Source organism: Panulirus ornatus, chromosome 62 (genome assembly GCF_036320965.1).
Source record: "Panulirus ornatus isolate Po-2019 chromosome 62, ASM3632096v1, whole genome shotgun sequence".
Taxonomy (NCBI): Eukaryota; Metazoa; Arthropoda; class Malacostraca; order Decapoda; family Palinuridae; genus Panulirus; species Panulirus ornatus.
Window position 1 is genome coordinate 7,829,247 of NC_092285.1, and position 24,000 is coordinate 7,853,246.

At 48.5% G+C, this 24,000-nt stretch overlaps 1 protein-coding gene across 2 annotated transcripts in view; it reads right to left on the minus strand.

The window, feature by feature from the left end:
• LOC139745765 (sialin-like) overlaps positions 1–24,000 on the minus strand; it is a 135,529-nt gene that overhangs the window by 93,050 nt on the left and 18,479 nt on the right. The window contains exons 2-3 of one of the 2 annotated variants that reach the window (XM_071656295.1): positions 13,058–13,275; positions 2,764–2,828 (exon numbers count right to left, since the gene is read on the minus strand). In XM_071656295.1, coding sequence (XP_071512396.1) covers positions 2,764–2,770 — 7 coding nt within the window. In that variant the 5' untranslated portion in view covers positions 2,771–2,828; positions 13,058–13,275. Of the gene's footprint in view, positions 1–2,763; positions 2,829–13,057; positions 13,276–24,000 lie in introns of those variants that run through there. The other variant, XM_071656297.1, reaches the window with a different exon arrangement.

Below are 24,000 nucleotides of genomic sequence, written 5' to 3' on the forward strand. Positions count from 1 at the left end.
GAGCCCGACGGTATGACACTTGAGCACGACGGTACGACACGAGCACGACGGTACGACACTTGAGCACGACGGTACGACCCTCAAGCACGACGGTACGACCCTTGAACACGACGGTACGACACGAGCACGACGGTATGATCCTTGAACACGACGGTACGACTTGAGCACGACGGTATGATCCTTGAGCACGACGGTACGACACTTGAGCACGACGGAACGACACGAGCACGACGGTATGATCCTTGAGCACGACGGTACGACACTCGAGCACGACGGTACGACCCTTGAGCACGACGGTACGACCCTCAAGCACGACGGTACGACCCTTGAGCACGACGGTACGACCCTTGAGCACGACGGTACGACCTTAAACCACGACAGTACGAACCCTAGAGCACGGAAGTATGACCCTTGAGCACAGAAGTACGACCCTTGAGAGTACAGAAATACGACCCCTTGAGCACAAGGCACGACCGACCTCCTTCAACCACCACGACGGCGTACGACCCTCCAACACGACATCAGCACGAACACACCCCGTTGGGAGGGTAGTAACAAGCAGAGACACATATGACATGCCTACACACATCCTGGATCCACTCATCTCATTCATTACGATTCATGTATTACGACTTACCCACCCCGGTGGGGCTGACATGTGACCCAGGCCGGGTCACACTCCACCGGAGGAGGAGGAGAACCCGGGACAGCTTTCGAACACACAGTGGCATCGTGCATGGCTCGCATGGGAAAGGTGGATCAAATGTACATGGCCTGGACCATGTACCCAGCTGGGGTAGTCGCCCCAAAGAACTTCTCCAAAAGGAAACGATAATCTATTTTTCTTCTTCTTCGAAGCCGCGCTCTTCCGCCTTCCTCGAGAGACGTCGACACCGCCGCACCGTTATCCCTCTGCCACTACATCCTGAAGACGGAACCTGCAACACAAGTTATCCCTCTGCCACTACACCCTGAAGGGGTAACCTGCAACATCTTCATTGTCTTCTCTCTATTCTCAGAACAATATCTGGTGTCTCAACAGAAGACAAGTGATGTTCCTTTGTCTCGTTTCATCCATCTTGTGGTCATCCTGCACCACAACGTCCCCTCAGAACTCCACGTTCTCTTGCAACGCATCAAAGTTTCTGTGACATCTTAGTGTCGATGGTAAGGTCGTCTTAACATACGAAGCGGGGTCGTTCCCATTTTGGCCCCAAGTGGCTGGGCGGAAGGCAACAGGGAGTTCTTACAGGTCGAAGTCATTTGACGTTTCACTGGACCTCCGAAGCATCATTTCGAAGCAGTAACCAGAAGCCCCTGAACCATCCAGAGGCAGCTTCATAGGTAGATCGTCTTCATGAACCTATATACAATAAACTGTAGGATTAAGTTTACTACAAGTATTGCAGGAATAGAGAGAGGGAGGACCCATCCACACATCCTTTCGGCATCAAGTGGGGGTTCTCTCTCTCTCTCTCTCTCTCTCTCTCTCTCTCTCTCTCTCTCTCTCTCTCTCTCGCCTCCAAATATGGCTGCCATGATCTTAAGGATCAGTGGCTGAGACACACAACACTCTTTAGAGCGAGCTGGTACAACACCCACACCCCTGCACGTGAAAAGGAATTTATTTCTTCTTTTCTTTTATTTTTACCAAAGGCGCTTCTTTCAGCTGATGACAATCTGTTCCACACGGCAACAACAAACAGCTCCCGCGAAGGAAAAAAAATATATAAAATATCGGCCGGTGTAAACATTCACCAGCTGTCGCTAAGGAAATCTCTCGCTCAAGATCATGCCTCTGAGATCATCGCCAAATGACTTTGTTTACACCCAGAAAGCTGCTCAGTGGCTTCGGATACACGGTGAGATTGCTTCACAGCCGAGGATTCGGATACACGATGAGACTGCTTCATCGCAGAGGCTTCAAATACATGGTGAGATTCCTTCACAAGCAGAGGACTCGAATACACGATGAGACAAATTGCTTCATCGCAGAGGCTTCGAATACTCGATGAGATTGCTTCACCCACAGAGGACTCGAATACACAATGAGACAGATTGCTTCATCGCAGAGGCTTCGAATACTCGATGAGATTGCATCACAAGCAGAGTACTCGAATACACGATGAGACAAATTGCTTCATCGCAGAGGCTTCGAATACTCGATGAGATTGCATCACAAGCAGAGTACTCGAATACACGATGAGACAGATTGCTTCATCGCAGAGGCTTCGAATACTCGATGAGTGCTTCACCTCCCCCTCATCCCAACAAGAGATAAAGAGAATCCATTAAGGAAAATATTCACTGACCCATAACTCAAGATATTACATTAAAACTGTGTAATTCTCATAAAGGCACAAGGGATGTCTTTTTTTTTTTTGATCTTCGTCTCGGAATTACAGCCCATGTATCTCCTCCTGCGTGTCGCAGAAGGCGACTAAGGAGGGGCAGGAGCTCGGGGATGGGAAGGGCACCTGGAAATCCTCCCCTCCTGTATTACTTTCCAAAAGAAGGAAGAGACAGAGGAAAGAGCCAAATGAGGATCTTCCATTCCCCTTCGACCCGTGAATGCGTCACGGCCAGGGACGCTACCCGATACACTACGGAGGTCCACATACACGGCTCACGGCCTCCATCATGACCCCCTACAGGTAGGTGCTGATAGTGAGCTGTTGGATATAGTAGTGCCCACTGATGGATGGTGTGAGGTCACAAGGGAGTGGAAGAAAAGTAGGGGGGAGAGGAAAACGTCACACTTACCTCTCATCAAGAAGGGAGTTCGGCAGCTGCGCCAAACAGATTGGATCCTATATGATGAGTGCGCTCTGCAAAAAGATCAGATAAGGCAATCAGAGAGCAAGTGGATGACTCGCAAAAAGGAGCTCATAATCAGGAAGCGAAGGGATAACCACATGCAAAGGCGCAAGCAATGGGAAATCAGATGGATAGCTACTTGCAAAACGGAGCCACGACTTAGAGAAGACACAATACAGATCAAGGGAAAAGGTGGTCAGGTCAAGCGGGAACGTGTCCTCTGATGTCTAAAAGAGAGAGCGAGCTCCGTGTAAACAACAAAACAGGATGTGTGTGTGTGGTGCGTGTGTGCCTGGACTGCCAATAAGGGGTGGACGCTGCGCGACGAGGGATGTTACATCAGAACCTGACTCACCAGGCAGGAATAACGGGCAGACGCCTTCCGCGAACAGAAAATTACCTCGGTGGAAAGGGGCGCGCAAAAAGGATGTATATCAGAGGGAAACTTTCTGGAAAATAGGGTTGGGGTTGGGTGTGGTGTGTCACCCGCGGAGTGCTACAGGGATGTGTCCTGGAGCCGTGGTTCTTCTTGATCTTCGTCCTGGAGCCGTGGCTCTTCTTGATCTTCGTCCTGGAGCCGTGGTTCTTCTTGATCTTCGTCCTGGAGCCGTGGCTCTTCTTGATCTTCGTCCTGGAGCCGTGGCTCTTCTTGATCTTCGTCCTGGAGCCGTGGCTCTTCTTGATCTTCGTCCTGGAGCCGTGGCTCTTCTTGATCTTCGTCCTGGAGCCGTGGCTCTTCTTGATCTTCGTCCTGGAGCCGTGGCTCTTCTTGATCTTCGTCCTGGAGCCGTGGTTCTTCTTGATCTTCGTCCTGGAGCCGTGGCTCTTCTTGATCTGTGTCCTGGAGCCGTGGCTCTTCTTGATCTTCGTCCTGGAGCCGTGGTTCTTCTTGATCTTTGTCCTGGAGCCGTGGCTCTTCTTGATCTTTGTCCTGGAGCCGTGGCTCTTCTTGATCTTCGTCCTGGAGCCGTGGCTCTTCTTGATCTTTGTCCTGGAGCCGTGGTTCTTCTTGATCTTTGTTACTGACTTGCCAGACGAGCTGGACTCACGCCTGGTGACGGAGCCAGACGAGGCGTCAAGAGTGATAAGGACTAGGAACTCCAAAGCTGAGTGTGTGTGTGTGTGTGTTACAAGGTCGATCAACATTCAACCAGAGTGGATGCAAAGCAATGACCAAAGCTGTGTGTGTGTGTGTGTGTCTTACAAGGTCGATCAACATTCAACCAGAGTGGATGCAAAGTAATGACCAAAGCTGTGTGTGTGTGTATGTGTATGTGTTAGGAGGTCGATCAACATTCAACCAGAGTGGATGCAAAGTAATGACCAAAGCTCTGTGTGTGTGTGTGTGTGTGTGTGTGTGTGTGTGTGTGTGTGTGTGTGTGTGTGTGTTACGAGGTCGATCAACATTCAATCAGAGTGGCTGCCAAGTAATGAGGACGAGACTCGGGAAATAAGGTGGTAAAACCTTTGCGTGAAGGAGACTTGCAAGTCGCCATTATATTCCACCCCACCGTGTCGCAAAGGCCTCCATCTTGAGAGAATGGCACAAGAGACAGTACATGTCTTAACGACGTGTTCAGCGAACCAGTCGCAAGTGACATACGGAGATCACAAGGTTTGCCACTGGCAGTTCCAGACGAACCGATGGTTAACAGAGAGGTTCCTAGAGGTAAGCAACGACCGGTGACAGAAGGAAGAGAGATCAGTGACTGACTGGTTAGAGGTCACAAACCTGCCTACCACGGAAGAGACAAGAGTAAGGGATGAGTTGATCACGGCGCTCAAGCTTCTCAAACCACTTCCAAGAATGTCGACAACAGACCGTCCTTCGAAAGACGGGAAGACGAGGCAAGCACAGACGCCACAACGAAGTGTCCTTCGAAAGACGGGAAGACGAGGCAAGCACAGACGCCACAACGAAGTGTCCTTCGAAAGACGGGAAGACGAGGCAAGCACAGACGCCACAACGAAGTGTCCTTCGAAAGACGGGAAGACGAAGGAAGCACAGACGCCACAACGAAGTGTCCTTCGAAAGATGGGAAGACGAGGCAAGCACAGACGCCACAACGAAGTGTCCTTCGAAAGACGGGAAGACGAGGCAAGCACAGACGCCACAACGAAGTGTCCTTCGAAAGACGGGAAGACGAGGCAAACACAGACGCTACAACGAAGTGTCCTTCGAAAGACGGGAAGACGAGGCAAACACAGACGCCACAACGAAGTGTCCTTCGAAAGACGGGAAGACGAGGCAAGCACAGACGCCACAACGAAGTGTCCTTCGAAAGACGGGAAGACGAGGCAAGCACAGACGCTACAACGAAGTGTCCTTCGAAAGACGGGAAGACGAGGCAAGCACAGACGCCACAACGAAGTGTCCTTCGAAAGACGGGAAGACGAGGCAAGCACAGACGCCACAACGAACTGTCTTATGCAAAAAAAGAAAAAAAAAAAAAACTCGTTCTGGACAAGATGCAAACCACATTGATACACTTATCATCCCGTATATGGGTGGACGAGCGACGACGGTGAGGAAGCTGACGTCATACGGAAGTGGTGTGTGATAAGTGAAGTTCTAAAGACGCCCCCACCGCCCCTAAACCCTACCCCAACCTTTACGCCCTCCCCATACTGACGTCATACGGAAGTGGTGTGTGATAAGTGAAGTTCTAAAGACGCCCCAACCGCCCCTAAACCCTACCCCAACCTTTACGCCCTCCCCATACGGGACAAATAGGTAAATTTTACCCACTGGGTCTAGGGGCGCGGCGCGCGCCCCCCGCCAGCCCCCCTACGCGTGCGCAGAACTCCCCCCCTTCTGTATTGGACCAAGAGGGATGTACGAAGAAGATGACGACAAGCACCCGGGTCGTCATGGTGGTCGTGCACAGCGGGGAGGTAGTCAACCCGAAGGGCGCGTCCGAGACGACCCCGAGCCTGACGAGATAAGACATCTCTCGTCCATCGTCTCGTTGATCTCAATGAGAGACCTGATGAAGCCAGCGGCTGGCCAGTCCTCGTCCACTCACATCTCTCGCCTCATCTAGCCCCACTTCCCCGTTATCAGCGCTCGCTTATTCACGAGCCATCTCTTATCTCCAGCTCTAGAGAGAGAGATAAGCCTCGCCCAGTGTCCCAACCAATGACATCACTTTATTTCCCCCCCCTTTTCATTGCCCAACGTCCAGCGAGGGGAAATGCTTCCCCCCCCTTTTCATTGCCCCAACGCCTCAATTTCCATCCTGCAAGGGGACACTTTATTTTCCCCCCCCCCCTTTTCATTGCCCAACGTCCAGCGAGGGGAAATGCCTTCCCCCCTTTTCATTGCCCCAACGCCTCAATTTCCATCCTGCGAGGGGAAATGCCATTGCTCAAACGCCACCTCTGCTGACGGGATGACGTATGTCATTATCATGCCCCGAAGGGTAAGAAAAAAAAAGGAAAGAGAAAGAAAAAAAAAATGCATTTACCCAACAACTCTCCACTAATTAACGTAACGAGCTAGTTGGTCGTTCTCGCCGCGGCCAGACTGCCTCGTCGACACCAATTATGATGTGGACGTGAACAAGGCCAGCCCACAGTAATGCCCTTCATGCTCTCACCACACAGGCAGAAAGGGGGGGGGGGGGGAAAGAGGAAGGGGTTACGTAGTTCATGTTGCCCTACTGGGTAACAAAGGGACGTCCAACCAACACCCCCCCAACCCCCCCAAAAGCAGAGCCACACCCTCCCTCCTTCTTCCCCCCCCACCTCCACTACACCCTCCCCCCCCTCTCCCCCCCCACCGCCACACCCTCCCCCCCTCACCCTCCCATCTCCTCCCCCCCTCCTCCCCCCACACCCTACCCTCCCCCAACCCAAACAGTTGGAAGTGGTGAACCGGTATCGCGTCATCATGATGCACAAAACGAACCCAAGGTCTCTCTCTCTCTCTCTCTCTCTCTCTCTCTCTCTCTCTCTCTCTCTCTCTCTCTCTCTCTCTCTCTCTCTCTCTCTCTCTCTCTCTCTCTATCTATCTATCTATCTATCTGCCAAAAGAACCCGCTTGGAAAAAGAGACTTGCGTGAGGAAATACCGGGAGGGTTTGAGTGTCGAATGGCAAAAAAAAAAAGAATAAGAGAAAGTAAATGAAGAGGGTAATGGGTGAGGAATGGGATGTATTTAGGGAAGCAGTGATGGCTTGCGCAAGAGACGCTTGTGGCATGAGAAAAAGGTGGGAGGTGGGCAGATTAGAAAGGGTAGTGAGCGGAGGGATGAAGAAGTAAAGTTGTTAGTGAAAGAGAAAAGAGAGGCATTTTGGATGATACTTGCAAGGAAGGAGTGCAGATGACTGGGAGATGTATAAAAGAAAGCGGCAGGAGGTCAAGAGAATGGTGCAAGGGTCGAAAAAGAGGACAAATGAGAGTTGAGGTGAAAGAGTATCATTAAACTTAAGGGAGAACTAAAGATGTTTTGACCGGAGGTAAAAAAAAACCTGGGTAAGACATGAGAACAAATGGGAACATCGGTGAAGGGGGACAAGTGGGGAGGTAATAACAGGTAGTAATGATGTGAGAGGGAGATGGAGTGAGTATTCTGAAGGACTGTTGAATGTGTTTGATGATAGAGTGGCAGATGTAGGGTGTTTTGGCAGGGTTGGTGTGCCAAATGAGTCAGGTTGAGTAGTTCGGCAAGGAGAGAAGAGGTGGGGAAAGCCTTGCGGAAGATCATATGTGGCAAGGCGGCCCCGAGTGGATGGTATGGCAGTTGATGTCTTTAGGCCCCGAGACAAAGACTGTACGGATGTCTTTGGCCCAGGGACAAAGACTTAGACTTACTCTATGGCAGCTTGCTACAATAAGGTTTTCAAATTTGAAGGCATCATAATGCGTTGGGGGGGGGGGGGGGGGGGGGGGGGAATCATCATCATCCAAAAACATCCTATCTCACAACAAACCATGGCCTGGATCTACCGTTTTCTGTTGTCCTCGTAAAAAAAACACACACAGTTGTAAAACTAAGGGTTCGAATCCCTCCACTCCCTCCCTTCCTCCTCCTCCTCGTCCACCTCGTCATCCGGGTCAAGATGTCTATAGTTAATCAGTATCATTATCAAGGTCACCGAGGGCTCCACGGCTGGTGACGCCCTTGGGGTAAAGCCGGGCTGTGCCCCTGGGCGAGGGGCACAGACGCACAACGGTTCGATCCCCTCTTCCGTTTTCTAATATTTACCTCTTCAGCGCGACGGTTCAGTCCCCTCTCCCGTTTTCTAGCACTGACCTCTTCAGCGCGACGGTTCAGTCCCCTCTCCCGTTTTCTAGCACTGACTTCTCCAGCGCGACGGCTCAGTCCCCTCTCCCGTTTTCTAGCGCTTTCTCCAGCACGACGGTTCGATCCCCTCTTCCGTTTTCTAATACTGACCTCTTCATCGCAACGGTTCGATACCCTCTCCCGTTTTCTAGCACTGACTTCCCCAGCACGACGGTTCAGTCCCCACTCCCGTTTTCTAATACTGACCTCTTCATCGAAAAGGTTCGATCCCTCTTCCGTTTTCTAATAATGACCTCTCCAGAGCAACGGTTCGATCCCCTCTTCCGTTTTCTAGCACTGACTTCTCCAGCGCAACGGTTCGATCCCCTCTTCCGTTTTCTAATAATGACCTCTCCAGCGCAACGGTTCGATCCCCTCTCCCGTTTTCTAGCATTGACTTCTCTAGCACAACGCTTCGGTCCCTACTCCCGTTTTCTAATACTGACCACTTCATCGCAACGGTTCGATCCCCTCTCCCGTTTTCTAGCATTGACTTCTCTAGCACAACGGTTCGGTCCCTACTCCCGTTTTCTAATACTGACCTCTTCATCGCAACGGTTCGATCCCCATTCCCGTTTTCGAATAATGACCTCTTCAGCACGACGGTTCGGTCCCCACTCCCGTTTTCTAATACTGACCTCTTCATCGCAACGGTTCGATCCCCTCTCCCGTTTTCTAGCATTGACTTCTCTAGCACAACGGTTCGGTCCCTACTCCCGTTTTCTAATACTGACCTCTTCATCGCAACGGTTCGATCCCCATTCCCGTTTTCGAATAATGACCTCTTCAGCACGACGGTTCGGTCCCCACTCCCGTTTTCTAGCACTGACTTCTCCAGCACGACGGTTCGATCCCCTCTTCCGTTTTCTAATACTGACCTCTTCATCGCAATGGTTCGATCCCCTCTTCCGTTTTCTAATACTGACCTCTTCATCGCAATGGTTCGATCCCCTCTTCCGTTTTCTAATACTGACCTCTCCAGCCGAGTGTACACGGTGGTACGATTCCTGGGATACGACGGTACGACCTTTGGGTACGACAACGGTACGATCCTTGAGTACGAGGGTATGACCACGGTACGACGGTACGACCACGGTGAGACCCTTGGGTACGAAGGTACGACAACGGTACGACCCTTGAGTGCGACGTTACAACGGTACGACTTCAGAGTACGACAACGGTGCGACGACACGACCCTTGAGTGCGACAGTACGACCACTGAGTGCGAAGGTACGACTCTTGAGTACGACGGTACGATCCTTGAGTGCGACTGTACGACCACTAAGTGCGAGGGTACGACTCTTGAGTACGACGGTACGACCCTTAAGTGCGACTATACGACCAGTGAGTGCGAAGGTACGACTCTTAAGTACGACGGTACGATCCTTGAGTGCGACTGTACGACCACTAAGTGCGAGGGTACGACTCTTGAGTACGACGGTACGACCCTTAAGTGCGACTATACGACCAGTGAGTGCGAAGGTACGACTCTTAAGTACGACGGTACGATCCTTGAGTGCGACTGTACGACCACTAAGTGCGAAGGTACGACTCTTGAATACGACGGTACGATCCTTGAGTGCGACTGTACGACCAGTAAGTGCTAGGGTACGACTGATGAGTACGACGGTACGACCCTTAAGTGCGGCTATACGACCATTGAGTACGAGGGCACGACTCTTGAGTACGACGGTACGACCCTTGAGGGCGACGGTACGACCAGTAAGTGCGAGGGTACGACTCTAGAGTACGACGGTACGACCCTTGAGTGCGACTGTACGACCAGTGAGTGCGAGGGTACGACTCTTGAGTACGACGGTACGACCCTTGAGTGCGACTATACGACCACTGAGTGCGAAGGTACGACTCTTGAGTACGACGGTACGACCCTTGAGTGCAACTATACGACCACTGAGTGCGAGGGTACGACTCATGAGTACGACGGTACGACCCTTAAGTGCGACTATACGACCAGTGAGTGCGAAGGTACGACTCTTGAGTACGACGGTACGACCCTTGAGTGCGACTGTACGACCAGTGAGTGCGACGGTACGACTCTTGAGTACGACGGTACGACCCTTGAGTGCGACTATACGACCAGTGAGTGCGAAGGTACGACTCTTGAGTACGACGGTACGACCCTTAAAGTGCGACTGTACGACCAGTGAGTGCGAGGGCAAGACTCTTGAGTACGACGGTACGATCCTTGAGTGCGACTATACGACCACTAAGTGCGAGGGTACGACTCATGAGTACGACGGTACGATCCTTGAGTGCGACTATACGACCACTAAGTGCGAGGGTACGACTCTTGAGTACGACGGTACGACCCTTGAGTGCGCGGTACGACCACTGAGTGCGAGGGTACGACTCTTGAGTACGACCGTACGACCCTTGAGGGCGCCTATACGACCAGTGAGTGCTAGGGCACGACTCATGAGTACGACGGTACGACCCCTTGAGGGCGACGGTACGACCATATCACCCTATGGTCGTGCTGTCGGACCGTCCCGCCTAGAGTGTTAACATATGACAGAAAAATGGTACCAGCCATTATGAAAACATACGCAGACCAATGGAAACATCCTTGCTGGTCATACTCAATGGGATATGCGATATACGGGATTAAATCAATGGGATATGCGATATACGGGATTAAATCAATGGGATATGCGATATACGGGATTAAATCAATGGGATATGCGATATACGGGATTAAATCACTGGGATATGCGATATACGGGATTAAATCAATGGGATATGCGATATACGTGATTAAATCACTGGGATATGCGATATACGGGATTACAAGCAACATATAAGTGAGGCTCTTCTCTCCCCTCTATTAAATCTGACAAATAATTAACCCCCTACCCCCCTCATTAAACAAGAAAGGGGGAAGGGGGGGAGAAAAACATCAACACCCCCCCCCCCCCCCCCCCCCGCGCGGGGGAGAGGGAGAGAGACTCTGCATCTTAGAAACAAACGAGGAAGTCCAGAAGAATGAGGATGTTTGGCCACACCGCTATTATGCACCAGGAATGGGTTGACAACCATTTCCCCCCCCCCAAATCCCCCTTCCCCCAACACACACACACACACACACACACACACACACACACACACACACACACACACACACACACGCGTGGTACTATGCGTGGCGTTGGCGGGAAATGTGTAGCCATGTTGGCGCGTGTTTATATATATTGTTATAGTTCGCCGTCTGTTGGAGCACAAGGGAGGGAGGCGCCGCCCGCCCTGCTTAGATGAAAGGAATGCTGGTACTATCATTAAATGTGTGTGTGTGTGGGGCGGGGCGGGGCGGGGCTGCCAACCCCTGCTCCGTACGGTGTGCACTGATGACACAAATGAAGAAAAACAACACAAATAGACGATAGAAGTACAGGCAATGGTGAAAGACAACAGAAATAGACGATAGAAGTAAAGGCAATGATATCAGGCAATAGAAATATACGATAGAAGTAAAGGCAATGGTGAAAGACAACAGAAATAGACGATAGAAGTAAAGGCAATGGTAACAGGCAATAGAAATATACGATAGAAGTAAAGGCAATGATAACAGGCAATAGAAATATACGATAGAAGTAAAGGCAATGGTAACAGGCAACAGAAATATACGATAGAAGTAAAGGCAATGATAACAGGCAATAGAAATATACGATAGAAGTAAAGGCTACGATAACAGGCAACAGAAATATACGATAGAAGTAAAGGCAATGATAACAGACAACAGAAATATACGATAGAAGTAAAGACAATGGTAACAGGCAACAGAAATATACGATAGACGTAAAGGCAATGGTAACAGACCACAGAAATATACGATAGAAGTAAAGGCGATGGCAACAGGCAACAGAAATAGACGATAGAAGTAAAGGCAGTGGTAACAGGCAACAGAAATAGACGATAGAAGTAAAGGCAATGATAACAGGCAACAGAAATACACGATAGAAGTAAAGGCAGTGGTAATAGACAACAGAAATAGACGATAGAAGTAAAGGCAATGGTAACAGACCACAGAAATAGACGATAGAAGTAAAGGCAATGATAACAGACCACAGAAATAGACGATAGAAGTAAAGGCAATGATAACAGACAACAGAAATAGACGATAGACGTAAAGGCAATGATAACAGGCAATAGAAATAGACGATAGAAGTAAAGGCAATGATAACAGGCAATAGAAATATACGATAGAAGTAAAGGCAATGATAACAGACAACAGAAATATACGATAGAAGTAAAGGCAATGATAACAGACAGCAGAAATATACGATAGACGTAAAGGCAATGATAACAGGCAATAGAAATAGACGATAGAAGTAAAGGCAATGATAACAGACAACAGAAATATACGATAGAAGTAAAGGCAATGATAACAGACAACAGAAATAGACGATAGACGTAAAGGCAATGATAACAGGCAATAGAAATAGACGATAGAAGTAAAGGCAATGATAACAGGCAATAGAAATATACGATAGAAGTAAAGGCAATGATAACAGACAACAGAAATATACGATAGAAGTAAAGGCAATGATAACAGACAGCAGAAATATACGATAGACGTAAAGGCAATGATAACAGGCAACAGAAATATACGATAGAAGTAAAGGCAGTGGTAATAGACAACAGAAATAGACGATAGAAGTAAAGGCAATGGTAATAGACCACAGAAATATACGATAGAAGTAAAGGCAATGATAACAGGCAACAGAAATATACGATAGAAGTAAAGGCAATGATAACAGGCAACAGAAATATACGATAGAAGTAAAGGCAATGATAACAGACCACAGAAATAGACGATAGAAGTAAAGGCAATGATAACAGGCAACAGAAATATACGATAGAAGTAAAGGCAATGATAACAGGCAACAGAAATATACGATAGAAGTAAAGGCAATGATAACAGACAAAAGAAACTTACTTTGGTTTTTTGCTCCCGACAGCTGGTTGCTTGTGTGCCCCCCACCACCAACTAGACCACGGCAAGCTTCTTCTGCGTCACATGATTTAAGCTGTGGCCACTGGCAACTCAAAGGTGGGCCGCTTTGATAACTGTTCTCTTTTTCACCTGCACCTCGAAGCTTTGGAACTCTCTCCCTTCTCGTGTTTTTCTCCCAACAACCGTATGACCTGGCACATCTGAAAAGACACGAGGGTTTTTCACGTCCTCCAGAATTCGTAAATATCTTCCCTTGTCTCATCTATTATTTTTATTTTCATCCTTTGATATATTCTATATTCTAATTAAACCCGGGGCCCTGATGTGGACATTTCTCCGTGACTGGAACCTCAAAAAAAGAAAAAAAGAATAAATAAATGAATGAAAATAGAAAATAGAAAATGAAAAATCAAATAAAATGTTCAAAAATACAGAGGAAAATGTAGAGGACAACAGAATCATATGTTAAGGAAAAAAAAAAACACAAAGAGGCAACAGAGAAGAGGAGGCAAGAGTGAGTTAACAGGCAACAGAAAAAGAAAACGGTAGTAACAGATAACGGGGCCCTTAGTTGGAGTCAAACCCAAGGATAACTGGGTACACACACACACACACACACATACACACACACACACACACACACACACACATACACACACACACACACACACACACACACACACACACACAAACCAAAATAGTTTCGTCTCTAGTTCAAAAATAAGTTGTTCTAGATACGCCCCCGTTTTCTTTGTTTTTATCATGCACGAAATATAAGTACTGAGTTACTGAAGGACTTACGCATTGGCGTACGAGCGGACTACGTACTACGCTTCTTCTTGGGGGGGTGAAGGGGAGGAGGGGACAGCTAGATACGCCTTAGCTCACCGTAACGCGGACAACGGAGCGTAAACACCGCGACCCATGACCCAAAAAACCGGATAAACACGTTCTCTAACCATTCCTTCCTTGTCGGGACGTCGCAGAGGTATTAAAGCAGTTACCCCAGCAACAGGCTTTGGGGAAGGGGGAGGGGGGAGGAGGGGGGGATGGCTTCCCCCGCCGTGTGACGCGTGGGGTCCAACGCAGGCGGGCGAACCGGGTCACCACCACCACACACACACACCCCCGTGGCTGCAGGAAGGAGGCTTGTGCTGATGCCCTACGAGTTCTGCACTCGTGGGGGGCGCCCCATCTCTTGTACTGTACGGGGGAGGGAGGTCTGCACTCGTGGGGGCGCCCCATCTCTTGTACTGTACGGGGGAGGGAGGTCTGCACTCGTGGTGGCGCCCCATCTCTTGTACTGTACGGGGGAGGGAGGTCTGCACTCGTGGGGGCGCCCCATCTCTTGTACTGTACGGGGGAGGGAGGTCTGCACTCGTGGGGGCGCCCCATCTCTTGTACTGTACGGGGGAGGGAGGTCTGCACTCGTGGGGGCGCCCCATCTCTTGTACTGTACGGGGGAGGGAGGTCTGCACTCGTGGGGGCGCCCCAGCTCTTGTACTGTACGGGAGAGGGAGGTCTGCACTCGTGGGGGCGCCCCATCTCTTGTACTGTACGGGGGAGGGAGGTCTGCACTCGTGGGGGCGCCCCATCTCTTGTACTGTACGGGGGAGGGAGGTCTGCACTCGTGGGGGCGCCCCATCTCTTGTACTGTACGGGGGAGGGAGGTCTGCACTCGTGGGGGCGCCCCAGCTCTTGTACTGTACGGGAGAGGGAGGTCTGCACTCGTGGGGGCGCCCCATCTCTTGTACTGTACGGGGGAGGGAGGTCTGCACTCGTGGGGGCGCCCCAGCTCTTGTACTGTACGGGAGAGGGAGGTCTGCACTCGTGGGGGCGCCCCATCTCTTGTACTGTACGGGGGAGGGAGGTCTGCACTCGTGGGGGGCGCCCCATCTCTTGTACTGTACGGGGGAGGGAGGTCTGCACTCGTGGGGGCGCCCCATCTCTTGTACTGTACGGGGGAGGGAGGTCTGCACTCGTGGGGGCGCCCCATCTCTTGTCCTGTACTGTCAGTTGTTGTTCGCCGATGATACAGCTCTAGTGGCTGATTCGAGTGTGAAACGGCACAAGTTGATGACCATAGAAAGGGTTGTGGGGCCTGGATGTGGATAGGGAGCTGTGGTTTCGGTGCATTACACATGACAGCTAGAGACTGAGTGTGAACTACTGTAGCCTGTTTTGTCTGTTTTCCAGGCGCTACCTTGCTGAAGCAGGGGTTAGCGATGCTGTTACCTATGGGGCGTGGTAGCGCCAGATATGGATGAAGGCAAGCAAGTATGAATATGAATATGTATATATATATATATATATATATATATATATATATATATATATATATATATATATATATATATATATATATATATATATCCCCTATCCCTGGGGATAGGGGAGCAAGAATACTTCCCACGTATTCCCTGCGTGTCGTAGAAGGCGACTAAAAGGGGAGGGAGCGGGGGGCTGGAAATCCTCCCCCTTTTTTTTTTCTTTTTTTTTTTTTTTCCAAAAGAAGGAACAGAGAATTGGGCCAGGTGAGGGTAGTCCCTCAAAGGCCCAGTCATCTGTTCTTAACGCTACCTCGCTAATGCGGGAAATGGCGAATAGTTTGAAAAAAGAATATATATATATATATATATATATATATATATATATATATATATATATATATATATATATATATATATATATATATATATATGTGGTGTGAGGTGGTTTGATCGAGTAAGTAACGTAAGGGTAAGAGAGATGTGTGGAAATAAAGAGCGTGGTTGAGAGAGCAGAAGAGGGTGTTTTGAAATGGTTCGGGCACATGGAGAGAATGAGTGAGGAAAGATTGACCAAGAGAATATATGTGTCGGAGGTGGAGGGAACGAGGAGAAGAGGGAGACCAAATTGGAGGTGGAAAGATGGAGTGAAAAAGATTTTGTGTGATCGGAGCCTGAACATGCAGGAGGGTGAAAGGAGGGCAAGGAATAGAGTGAATTGGAGCGATGTGGTATACCGGGGTTGACGTGCTGTCAGTGGATTGAATCAAGGCATGTGAAGCGTCTGGGGTAAACCATGGAAAGCTGTGTAGGTATGTATATTTGCGTGTGTGGACGTATGTATATACATGTGTATGGGGGTGGGTTGGGCCATTTCTTTCGTCTGTTTCCTTGCGCTACCTCGCAAACGCGGGAGACAGCGACAAAGCAAAAAAAAAAAAAAAAAAAAAAAAATATATATATATATATATATATATATATATATATACCTTTCATAATTCTCTATTTCAAGTGAGACGTGACCCTGATGCTGACTTCGGCCCGTGACTGGAACCTTCAACATAAAGACAAAAACAAAATAACATAAATTGAGGCTGTTTACTGAAAACTGCCAACAATGACCATGGGTAGTGCTGCTGACGCATTAATGAAATGCTTCTCACTCGGGTGGTCAGAAGGGGAAGCAGGATAAGGGAACAGACAAGGGCAGATAGAGAAACAGACCATATGTGTAAGTGTGTGTGTGTGTGTGTGTGTGTGTGTGTGTGTGTGTGGACAGATGCACGAGTGCAGGTTTTTACCCACAGCGGCTGTGTTGGCTACATGGGAAGGTAGCTAAGTGTCCATATCTACATTACAACCCCAGGCACACTAAGCTCGTACCGTGATGTCCTTTTTCTCGGTCTGGGAGAAACACAGGCTACGCTAAGCTAAGCCAAGCATCAGTTATTATTCTCTTGGACGTGTACCTATAGTGTTTCCATCTTAAATGTTTTCTTATTTCTACTCCTTTTTTTCTTTTCTTCTTCTTCTTCCCCGCTTGCTTCCCTTAAACAGGTGCCAGTGTTTGGTCTCTTACGCTCAAGGTCACTTATGTTGTTCTTCGGTCTTTCCAATGTACCGTTATTTACGACTTGAGACGCGTATGTTGAAATGTACGTTTGGTGTGCGTCTTCCTGAGCTCCAACATGCCAGGTTCCCCGACGAGGTGTGATGAGTGGGGTATTAGGGAAGTGTGTGTGTGTGTGTGTGTGTGTGTGTGTGTGTGTGTGTGTGTGTGTGTGTGTGTGTGTATATATATTGGAAAGGATCACAATTTTGCGCGTGATCAAGATATTCCTATGAGTCCACGGGGTAAATGAAACACGATAAGTTCCCTAGTGCACTTTCGTGTAGTAATCACATCATCAGGGGAGGTACATGAGAGAAATATGACAGTCAGTTGATATACAATGAAGAGACGTGGCTAGAACGCCATTTGGTAAACATGCGATTGTATATATATATATATATATATATATATATATATATATATATATATATATATATATATATATATATAATATCCCTGGGAACAGGGGAGAAAGAATACTTGCCACGTATTCCCTGCGTGTCGTAGAAGGCGACTAAAAGGGAAGGGAGCGGGGGGCTGGAAATCCTCCCCTGTCATTTTTTTTTAATTTTCCAAAAGAAAGAACAGAGAAGGGGGCCAGGTGAGGATATTCCCTCAAAGGCCCAGTCCTCTGTTCTTAACGCTACCTCGCTAATGCGGGAAATGGCAAATAGTATGAAAGAAAGATATATATATATATATATACATAATGGTTTTGTTGACTAACATTGCCTTAAATAAGCACTACATGGCCTTGGAGGGGGTATGAAGACTCCTTGTGTTTGCGCTGTTCCCATGGCAACCTCCCCTCCCCCGATCCCACACCCAGACCGACCCGATGAAGGAGCCACGTCATCTACAGCGTCTCCTGCGCCAGACACTTATCTCTGCTGTAGACTTCAGGCCCGCCCGTCTAAATGCACAGCTTTACCACCCACCCCACACATACACCGCCCCACAATTCGCCTTGTGTCCGTTCGCCATTTGGTGACAGACGCGAGTCTTTGTTTTTCCTATGATAAAGCTGATTGTAATAATTTTCTAAAAGGGGCGTCTGTCCAGTAAATGAAGAGTGATCTAGGTTTCTTACATAACTGAACACACACACATACATATATGTCTCTAGCTGTCATGTAATAATGCACAGAAACAACAGCTCCCTTTCGACATCCAGGCCCCACAAAAATTCCATAGTTTACCCCAGACGCTTCACATGCCCTGGTTCAATCCATTGACAGCACGTCGACCCCGGTATACCACATCGTTCCAATTCACTCCATTCCTTGCACGCCATTCACTCTCCTGTATGCTCAAAATCTTTTTCACTCCATCCTTCCACCGCCAATTTCGTCTCCCACTTCTCGTTCCCTCCACCTCCGACACATATATCCTCTTGGTCAATCTTTCCTCACTCATTCTCTCCATGTGCCCAAACCATTTCAAAACACCCTCTTCTGCTCTCTCAACCACACTCTTTATATTTCCACACATCTCTCTTACCCTATTATTACTTACTCGATCAAACCACCTCACACCACACATTGTCCTCAAACATCTCATTTCCAGCACATCCATCCTCCTGCGCACAACTCTATCCATAGCCCACGCCTCGCAACCATACAACATTGTTGGAACCACTATTCCTTCAAACATACCCATTTTTGCTTTCCGAGATAATGTTCTCGACTTCCACACATTCTTCAAGAATTTTCGCCCCCTCCCCCACCCTATGATCCACTTCCGCTTCCATGGTTCCATCCGCTGCCAGATCCACTCCCAGATATCTAAAACACTTCACTTCCTCCAGTTTTTCTCCATTCAAACTCACCTCCCAATTGACTTGACCCTCAACCCTACTGTACCTAATAACCTTGCTCTTATTCACATTTACTCTTAACTTTCTTCTTTCACACACTTTACCAAACTCAGTCACCAGCTTCTGCAGTTTCTCACATGAATCAGCCACCAGCGCTGTATCATCAGCGAACAACAACTGACTCACTTCCCAAGCTCTCTCATCCCCAACAGACTTCATACTTGCCCCTCTCCAAAACTCTTGCATTCATCTCCCTAACAATCCCATCCATAAACAAATTAAACAACTATGGAGACATCATGCACCAAACTCAGTCTCCAGCTTCTGCAGTTTCTCACCCGAATCAGCCACCAGCGATGTACCATCAGCGAACAACTGACTCACTTCCCAAGTCCTCTCATCCACAACAGACTGTATGCTTTCCACTCTCTCCAAAACTCTTGCATTCACCTCCCGAACAACCCCATCCATAAACAAATTAAACAACCACGGAGACATTACGCACCCCTGCCGAAAACCGACATTTTAAGAGAACCAATCACTTTCCTCTCTTTCTACTCGTCCACATGCTTTACATCCTCGATAAAAACTTTTCACTGCTTCTAGCAACTTATCTCCAACACCATATACTCTTAATACCTTCCACAGAGCATCTCTATCAATTCTATCATATGCCTTCTCCAGATCCATAAATGCTATATACAAATCCATCTGTTTTTCTAAGTATTTCTTACATATATTCTTCAAAGCAAACACCTGATCCATACATCCTCTACCACTTCTGAAACCACACTGCTCTTCCCCAATCTGATGCTCTATACATGCCTTTACCCTCTCAGTCTATAACTTCCCATGTAGTTTCCCAGGAATACTCAACAAACGTATACGTCTGTAATATGAACACTTCCCTTTATCCCCTTTGCCTTTGTACAGTGGCACTATGCATGCATTCCGCCAATCCTCAGGCACTTCACCATGGACCATACATACAGTGAATATCCTCACTAACCAGTCAACAACACAGTCACCTCCTTTTTTAATAATTTCCACTGCAATACCATCCAAACCCGCGACGCGACCTTGCCGGCTCTCACCATTCGCAAAGCTTTCACTACCTCTTCTCTGTTTACCAAACCATTCTCCCTCACCCTCTCACTTCGTACACCACCTCGACCAAAACACCCTATATCTGCCACTCTATCATCAAACATTCAACAAACCTTCAAAACACTCACTCCATCTCCTTCTCACATCACCACTACTTGTTATTACCTCCCCATGAGCCCCTTTCACTGAAGTTCCCATTTGTTCTCTTGTCTTACGCACTTTATTTACCTCCTTCCAAAACATCTTTTTATTCTCCCTAAAATTTAATGATTCCAAACTCACAGCGACGCAACAACACGCAAACATACACACATCCCTGTAACCTAATATGTCGAGAGTACACAGACATAGTCTCTCGAGACATCAACTCCACAAAGACAACAGACCCCCAGCTTGTCATATACTACAGAAAAAGAAAAAAAAAAACACGAAAAAGAAGCAACCTCATCATGAGCAATCAGCTGAGTGCATAAAAAAAACACAACAAAAGCCAACAAGTTCATGAATTCAAGTGTCAACACCGAACCTTACCGACGGAGGAGGAGCGACATGGACACCAGACTCGCCCTCACACCATCCACAAGGCTCGCCCTCAAACCTAAGAGAAGGCGTCATCCAACTACAAGTCTCCACGAAGCAGATCTGGTCTACATAGACAATTATCATTACTTCGAGGGGGTACTACGTCGCGAGAAACACGAATTATGAAGGAGCAACAAGTCAAATTCAACGTCTCGAACATGGGTCTTCACAGACTTCCCCACAGCTACACACGCCCTCCCCCCCAAAAGCCATACGTTACAGCCAATGAGCGCGCAGCGCTACATGCACGTCCGCCAGCCTTACCCCAGTTACCCACAGTCGTTTCCCAGCTGCTCCACACACGCTGTCCTTGGGATGATTGGATGGATTCAAACATCGAGACAACCCTGGGTGGTATCAATTTGAGTAATTTAGTAGAACTTAATAAAAATAAAAGAAGTTTAATAGTTACCTGATCATCTGAATATGTCTACGTGAACTGCTACCAACACACACACACACACACACACACACACACACACACACACACACACATATATATATATATATATATATATATATATATATATATATATATATATATATATATATATATATATATATATATATATATAAATATATATATATATATGTATATTCTTTTCTTTTCTTTCGTACTATTCGCCATTTCCCGCGTTAGCGAGGTAGCGTTAAGAACAGAGGACTGGGCCTTTGAGGGAATATCCTCACCTGGCCCCCTTCTCTGTTCCTTCTTTTGGAAAATTAAAAAAAAAAAAGCAAGAGGGGAGGATTTCCAGCCCCCCGCTCCCTCCCCTTTTAGTCGCCTTCTACGACACGCAGGGAATACGTGGGAAGTATTCTTTCTCCCCTATCCCCAGGGATATATATATATATATATATATATATATATATATATATATATATATATATATATATATATATATATATATATATATATATAAGGTGTTATCATAATCCCATCATCGTCAGTTGGCAAAAGAAAATACACTCTCGTCAAAGAACTCGCTTCAAAAGAATCCATCGTGACTCTGCTACCGATTGGAGCGCAGCCTCTTAAACTTTCACGTGTGTCACTGTATAAGAGATCCTGGGATTGTATCATAACAGCTTATCTTCCTCATGTCTGCTCGCCATTTCCCGTCTTACCAAAGTAGCGTTCGGAGCAGATGGCCCGGGCAGATCACCGCTTCGCTCCTTCCTCTGTCCTTTCCTTTTTTGAAAGTGTTAATACAGGAGGAAAGTATTTCTAGTCACAAACTGACATTCATGCCCTTGATCTGGTAACACTGGCACTGTTACCCCTGGCAGTGACAACATTGGCACTGCTACCCCCAGCAGTGACAACACTGGCACAGTTACTCCTGGCACTGACAACACTGGCACTGTTACACCTGGCAGTGACAACACTGGCACTGTTGTCCCCTGGCAGTGACAACACTGGCACTATTACCCCTGGCAGTGACAACACTGGCACTATTACCCCTGGCAGTGACAACACTGGCACTGCTACCCCTGGCACTGTTACCCCTGGCAGGGACAACACTGGCACTGTTACCCCTGGCAGTGACAACACTGTCACTGTTGTCCCCTGGCACTGACAACACTGGCACTCTTACCCCTGGCAGTGACAACACTGGCACTGTTGTCCCCTGGCAGTGACAACACTGGCACTCTTACCCCTGGCAGTGACAACACTGTCACTGTTACACCTGGCAGTGACAACACTGGCACTGTTACACCTGGCAGTGACAACACTGGCACTGTTACCTACCCCTGGCAGTGACAACACTGGCACTGTTACACCTGGCAGTGACAACACTGGCACTGTTACTCCTGGCAGTGACAACACTGGCACTGTTGACCCCTGGCAGTGACAACACTGGCACTGTTACCTACCCCTGGCAGTGACAACACTGGCACTATTACCCCTGGCACTGACAACACTGGCACTGTTACCTTTGGCATTGACAACACTGGCACTGTTACCTACCCCTGGCAGTGACAACACTGGCACTGTTACCCCTGGTAGTGACAACACTGGCACTGACAATATTGGCACTGCTACCCCCTAGAGGTGACAACACTGGCACTGCTACCCCTAGCAGTGACAACACTGGCACTGTTACCCCTGGCAGTGACAACACTGTCACTGTTACACCTGGCAGTGACAACACTGGCACTGTTGTCCCCTGGCAGTGACAACACTGGCACTGTTGTCCCCTGGCAGTGACAACACTGGCACTCTTACCCCTGGCAGTGACAACACTGGCACTGTTACCCCTGGCAGTGACAACACTGGCACTGCTACCCCTAGCAGTGACAACACTGGCACTGTTACCCCTGGCAGTGACAACACTGTCACTGTTACACCTGACAGTGACAACACTGGCACTGTTGTCCCCTGGCAGTGACAACACTGGCACTGTTGTCCCCTGGCAGTGACAACACTGGCACTCTTACCCCTGGCAGTGACAACACTGGCACTGTTACCCCTGGCAGTGACAACACTGGCACTGACAATATTGGCACTGCTACCCCTAGCAGTGACAACACTGGCACTGCTACCCCTAGCAGTGACAACTCTGGCACTGTTACACCTGGCAGTGACAACACTGGCACTATCACTCCTGGCATCGACAACACTGGCACTGTTACACCTGGCAGTGACAACACTGGCACTGTTACCTACCCCTGGCAGTGACAACACTGGCACTGTTACACCTGGCAGTGACAACACTGGCACTGTTACCTACCCCTGGCAGTGACAACACTGGCACTGTTGACCCCTGGCAGTGACAACACTGGCACTGTTACCTACCCCTGGCAGTGACAACACTGGCACTATTACCCCTGGCACTGACAACACTGGCACTGTTACCTACCCCTGGCATTGACAACACTGGCACTATTACCCCTGGCAGTGACAACACTGTCACTGTTACCCTTGGCAGTGACAACACTGGCACAGTTACTCCTGGCAGTGACAACACTGGCACTGTTACCCCTGGCAGTAACAACACTGTCACTATTACCCCTGGCAGTGACAACACTGGCACTGTTACACCTGGCAGTGACAACACTGGCACTGTTACCTACCCCTGGCAGTGACAACACTGGCACTGTTACCTACCCCTGGCACTGACAACACTGGCACTGTTGACCCCTGGCATTGACAACACTGTCACCTACCCCTGGCACTGACAACACTGGCAGTTACCTACCCCTGGCAGTGACAACACTGGCACTGTTACCTACCCCTGGCAGTGACAACACTGGCACTATTACCCCTGGCAGTGACAACACTGGCACTGTTACCCCTGGCAGTGACAACACTGTCACTATTACCCCTGGCACTGACAACACTGGCACTGTTACCTACCCCTGGCAGTGACAACACTGGCACTGTTACCTACCCCTGGCAGTGACAACACTGTCACTATTACCCCTGGCAGTGACAACACTGGCACTGTTACCCCTGGCAGTGACAACACTGTCACCTACCCCTGGCACTGACAACACTGGCACTGTTACCTACCCCTGGCAGTGACAACACTGGCAC